This window comes from Triticum aestivum, chromosome 3B (assembly GCF_018294505.1).
Source record: "Triticum aestivum cultivar Chinese Spring chromosome 3B, IWGSC CS RefSeq v2.1, whole genome shotgun sequence".
In the NCBI taxonomy this organism is placed as follows: domain Eukaryota; kingdom Viridiplantae; phylum Streptophyta; class Magnoliopsida; order Poales; family Poaceae; genus Triticum; species Triticum aestivum.
Window position 1 is genome coordinate 793,866,162 of NC_057801.1, and position 5,828 is coordinate 793,871,989.

The following is a 5,828-nucleotide window of genomic DNA, read 5'->3' on the forward strand; positions in this document are numbered from 1 at the left end:
CGATGCATGGAGTAGAATGCACCCGGAGAGCACGCGTTCGTTCCTTCGAGACATCCCGACGACGTGCCCCGCACACCGCGGGAAGAAGAAACTGGAGACGCCGTGGCACAGACGTACGTCCGGGGTAGAGCACCACGGCTTATACCTACTGGTCCGTAGCTAGATTTGCGTAACGTAACGGCGACGCGACCGGCCGGGGAGCCGAAGCTGGAAACGTTACGGCCCTGGGCCCGCCTCACCTGCGGCTGTGTCCATGCTCGCGCGCCTGTGTGGCTATGCATGCTCCGGTCCATCGTTGTCGCTCGGCCCCGGCCCCGACTGGCAGCGAGGCTGCGGGTGGGCCGCCGTGCATGGAGCGTCACATAGTGTGTCGGTGACACGGAGAGGCCTCTGCATGCACGCCGTGTTGGTGTGGAGTGCGTGCGGTGCTCTGCGGCGTAGGCTACGGAGGATCTGTGTGGCTGCCGTGAAGCTGAAGCTGAAGCTGAGGCACCAGGAGTGAAGAACCAGCCTCCGCCCCGGCGGTTCGCACTACTGTGTCCAGGATCCAACACGAGGGGCCGGCGCACGGGATGTCAGCATCAGTGCAGCGAGCAGTCACTATGTTACACATGGCGTCGTTAATCATGGTCCTTGCTGTGTGGTAGGTAGGGTAACGTGAGAGCGAGTCGCGTGAGCCTTCTCTGTCTGTCTGCCTGTCCCGGCCGGTCTCTGCGCGCGCGCACTGGCTTGGTCCCTTGCTTGCAGCACCTTTGGAGTGTAGAGAATAAGGAGGAAAGAAGCCGTCTTTTTTTTTTGTGGGGTAAAGAAGCCGTCTCTTTAATATGCACTTTCCTCTGCCAGCTGGAGCACGTAGCGCTTTTGCAGGGCCCGGTTGTAATTCAAGTACGTAATGGCTACTATATCGATCAACAAGTTTCAGTGGTCACTTGACAGCGCCACACGAGGCCCCCTATCCTCGGCCTGACCGGTCTTGTCAACAGCCAATTGCCACCTAATCGGATCCGGAAAATTCAGCATCAACTTTCGGTTTATCCGACATCTCTCGTAGCAACCTCATCTGTGGGACAGATATGGGGAACAAGTTTGTCATGTCGGATCTGCTCCAAATTGGCCCACCCAGCCCCATAAAAAAATCGAAAACAAAAAAATAAATAAATTATAATAACAATATAAATGCAGCAAGAATTATTATGCAAGAAGCCGGCATGCATCATCCGTATCAGAAAAGGTCAAGGAGAGGAGTTAACCTAAACTCCTCAATCAAGACAAGACTCTTCATCCATGCTAAAATATTGGGTCATGCATGATGACTAAAATATTCAGCCATGCATGGATGACTCATACAACGATGCGTGCAAGATTTGGAATTAAATATCATGGCAAAAGCTGCAATGAAGACAAAAGTTTCAGTCTAGACAAGGTTTTCAGTCTGGACAAAATTATCTGTCAAGCAAAGGTTTCAGTCTGAACAAAATCATCTATCAGGACAAAGAATTCAATTTGGACAAAATCGCCTGTCAGGACAAAAACTCAGTCACGCATCGGAATCATGCATGTCTATGCAAATAAAGATGCTTGACTGGGCAAACTCCCTCCGTCCCGAAAAACATGTCGCAATGACATTTTTGCGAAAACCCCCTCTGTGAATTCCCGACACAACCCGCAGTCCCTGGTCGTCTCCCTCGTAGCCTCACTCGTCTCCCCTGCGCGCCGGAGCCCTCCCTCTCGGCTCCCCCCGCGCGGGAGCTCCCCTGCTCGGCTCCCCTGCGCGTCGCCGGAGCTGCCTCGGCCCACACCTCCACCGCGTTGCTTCCCTCTCCTTGTTCCCTTGCTCGTTCCCCATGGTGAACCATGGGAAGGAGAAGTCTCGATTTTTGTTCTCGATCTGCTCTCCGACGACGTCGGCCTTCCCCGAGCTTGGCGAGCTGGATCTGTCCCTTCCCGTCGTCGATCTGCTCTCCGCGACGCCGCCTGCCTCCTCGGACCATCCCCTCTCGCTCAGCCGCGACTCCCTCCCTGGAGCAGCCGCTCCCGCCCAACCCAAAGCCGCCGGCCGGAGCTACGCCGCAGCACGCTCCCTCCCTCCTCTTCTTGGGGACCGGATTGTGGCCGAGGAGGAGCTTGCCCTTGTCGCCCAGCAGCTCCCGCTCCAACGGGCTCGTCCACAAGTCCGGCAGCACCAGCCGCTCTTCCCTCTTCCGGTCCGCCCTCCTCCCTCCCCTCCCCTCCCGTGGCATGCTCTATTCTGTTATCTTCCTTCTTTCTTTGTCCTGATGATTTTTACTGATGGAGTTGTACACATAGGCGACCCAAATCCAACATTTTAGTAAGATTTGTACTGTCTCAAAATTCACCCATGAACCATGACTCTGAAATTAGTACTGTCTCAAAGTTCAATAAGATTTGCTCATTGTTGCGCAGTACTAAATCATGGATTATATTGTGGCTCTGCAGGTCTAGCCCATCGACTCCTCCTCCTCCTCCTCATGCTCATCGGACTCGTGCACAAGTGCTCTGCAAGTCTGCATTGGGTAAAGTCTGAATTTTTCATTTTTACTACCGTCAAAATTCAGTTGACAAAGAAAGTTCCATCAACATGTCAGTGGCCATGCTAGACAGAGTTCTTATTCATGTCTAGGCAGAGTTCTTATTTATGACAAAACTGGATGTCTAGACAGAGTTCTTATTCATGTCTACTCCATCAGTAATTGTGTTAGAATCAAAACTGCTTCCCATATGAACTTTACTGAAAAAATCAGTCACCATTCTGAATTTTGACAGTACTCTACAAACTGCTTCTGGGCAGGAAGCAGATACAGTTTTTCTTGGTGGGCGTGGTTTTGGAACAGCCATGTCTTCTCTAATTTTGACAGTGCTTGAGTTTAGAGTATGGTTATACTTTTGCTTAGGGTAAGTTAACACGTCTCTTTCTACAATTTTTAAATGCTTCTTGTCAGGAAGGGAATTATGTTTGTAAGGATAGTGTATTTTGCAAAGGCTTTTGTACTTGTTGTTTTTATGTCTAACTACCAACTGTCTATTCTTAAATAAAAACAGCAGGGTAATTGCTTATCTTACTAGTGCTCCTGATTATGAAGATGGTCAACTAGACACTAAGAGATATGGTGAGCAATATGCTAGCAAAGGGGAAGATGTTGACCTCATGTTGCTCCCTGAGCAGATACCTTCCTATAGAGATCCGGTAAGCTTGTGCTTCTTTTGCAGTAAAAAAAATTTTCTATCCATTAGTGAAATTTTGAAACAGGCCACTGTGGTGCTGTTGTTGTTCAAGGACGAGTATGTGTACACATATTTGCAGGCGAATGCTATCCTGAGATTGACTTACAGTTAATTGCTATCCTTAGATTGACTGAACTTCAGTACATTACTTCTGTTCTGACTTGAAGATGTCCTCGAATGCCAAATTGCTCTACAGACTTTGAACCCCTTTCATTTTCTTCCATGTAAAGTTTTTTTTAAATGGCAGTGGATGTTGAGTAATCTATGCTAGCAATGTGATGTTAGAGAAAGGCGTATTTCTAGACCTGCTTGTAAATTACTCCACACAAACAATTGCATTTTTCTAGACCTGCTTGTAAATTACTCCACAAAAACAAGCAAATTCAGTAGACATTTTTACAAGAATTCAGTAGATTTCTTCCCATGGTTGCTATTTATTTCTCTTGACCCCTGGTAATTACTCTTGGCCCCTGGTACTCCAAGAAGACTATGCAGTTATCCTAGACTATTGCAATCATCCTTCCAGGTAGCAATGGTCCTTGGGTATATTTCATTCTGTGTGCTAACTAGAGAAGACATGGCATGCATGCATGCACATAGGCTGTACTTGTTGAACAGGGTTTTTTTTACATGGAAATATTGGTTTACTCTAATCCACCCAAACTCAGTCTTCATTTTACTGAATTTAGATTAGATGTTGCCTTGTTTCTACCGGGAGAAGATGTTGGTTTATTCTTTATTTTGATTGTTGTGGTTGCTCGACAAGTTGCCTCTCAGATTATTGCTCTCAGTGCAAACTGGAGTAGATTAATGAATTTGGAGTGTGTGGTCTGTGATGGGCTCAACTCTTCCTCCTGATGCTGTAAAACAATCTTGTTCCACTGGATGGATGGAGCCTCTTTTTTCATCTGAAAGACACCCCACATTTCTGAAGATAGATACACCTATAGTTTCAGCAGTGAAGTAGTACCACACTCTGATCTGATCTGTTTCCAATTGTAATAAAAGTTGGTTATTTACTTATCAGCTGAGTACAAGTAGTGGAGATTGACTAGTTGTTTCCTTGTGCAAGGTTCACAGCAAAAAACTGGTGTTGAATTCGCCGCCGGCTCCGAGACCTCGACCGGACGGACGGAAGGCGGATTGAAATTGTTGCTATGGCGCCGTATATTATATGCAGTCCCACGTTTTCCTCTTCCTTTATTTAGGTGAGCATCATCACAAAACATGCATCGTCAGACAGGTGTAGGTTGACTGAATATTGACTGAATATTGGGCAGGTGATATTGATCTGAGCAGGATTTGTTTTTATCTCTGAATTTGTATGATATGTGAACCCCAAAACATGGATCGTCAGACATGTGTAGGTTGATGCCCCTCCATTTTTCACATCACAGACTAGACTAGGTGATCAATTTCTTTTTAAATGCTAGGAAAAGGGGAGGTGTTCACCATTCTATAGAGAGCAGAAAGATTGATGGCTAGGGAAACTCATGGAGAAAAGAAGACAAAGTTCTTCAGTTAACATTGACTGACTGAATATCTACTGATTTTTTCAGTTAACTCATGGAGCAAATCCTTACAGTACCTTCTTCCTGATGAATGTAGCTCTGGCGGCAGCACGGGCAGACAAGCAGCAGCAGTACGGGTAGACGAGCAGCAGCAGTACGGGTAGATGAGCAGCAGCTGTACAGGCAAAGGAGCTCCACCGGCGGCAGGGGACAAGCATCCGCGCGGGCGCGCGGGCAGGGGAGAAGGAGCAGCACGAGCTTGCGCGGGAGATTGAAGAAGACGCGCGGGAGATCGAGGATCACACGCGCGAGCTCCCGGTCCACTAGATCGTGGCGGCAGGCTCCGGCGACGCCGGTAGGGGATCGCGGCGGCGCACGCGTGGGAGCTCCAGCAGGATGCGCGGGAGCACGATGGAGGACACACGCGAGCTTGAGGAGGATGCACGGGGGTTCCAGGAGGGACGCGCGTGGCAGGAGATTCCCGCGAAGCCCACAGGCAGCGAGAGGGGACTGCCGGCGCAGGTCTAGGCTGCGGCGGCAGAGGAGGTAATTGGCGACGACGGCGAGAGCAGGTACTTGGCGAAGGTGAGAGCAGGTACTTGGCTACGGCGGAGGAGCTCAGCTGGGCTCGCCGGCCCCTCGCGAATCAAGCAGCTGGGCGGCGCCGGCCCCTGGCGACGCGCAGGCGACGGGCAGAGGAAGAAGACGGGGCGGAGGGACTTGTTCGAAACGCTTTTCAAACCACAAGGTTTTTTTTGTAAAATTACCAGTGAACTACGCCCGCGGCATGTTTTTCGGGATGGAGGGAGTACAAGGTAGATAAAGTATGGGGCTGTTTCATCAGCTCACACAAAGGAACATGCAAGACGCCGAAGTTGTTTCAAGGCAGGCTAGCTGTAGTACACCAGGTAGAGAGGAATAAAGGCAGTGACCGCGCAGTGCCCCTCGCGCGCTATAAAAGGAGGATTGAGGGCTGCGAAACACACACACACACACACACACACACACACACAGAGAGAGAGAGAGAGAGAGAGAGAGAGACAACACCAGACTCTAGAGCATCGCAACATCCAA

At 49.5% G+C, this 5,828-nt stretch overlaps 1 protein-coding gene across 10 annotated transcripts; it reads left to right on the plus strand.

Moving 5' to 3' along the window:
- Positions 1-1,636: 1,636 nt before the first annotated feature.
- Positions 1,637-5,608, plus strand: LOC123072478 (uncharacterized). Of its 10 annotated transcripts, XR_006435184.1 has the most exons (7): positions 1,638-2,204; positions 2,458-2,534; positions 2,814-2,913; positions 3,061-3,205; positions 4,316-4,451; positions 4,677-4,763; positions 4,852-5,608. XR_006435184.1 is itself a non-coding variant. In XM_044496030.1 (5 exons), exons 1-5 carry the CDS (start codon positions 1,855-1,857, stop codon positions 4,388-4,390), a joined length of 744 nt encoding a protein of 247 aa, XP_044351965.1. In that variant the 5' UTR covers positions 1,637-1,854; the 3' UTR covers positions 4,391-4,564. The 10 variants fall into 10 exon arrangements, 3 of the variants coding, with proteins under 3 accessions (XP_044351965.1, XP_044351967.1, XP_044351966.1); XR_006435183.1 differs by having other exon boundaries at positions 4,677-5,608; XR_006435181.1 differs by lacking the exon at positions 4,677-4,763.
- Positions 5,609-5,828: the final 220 nt, after the last annotated feature.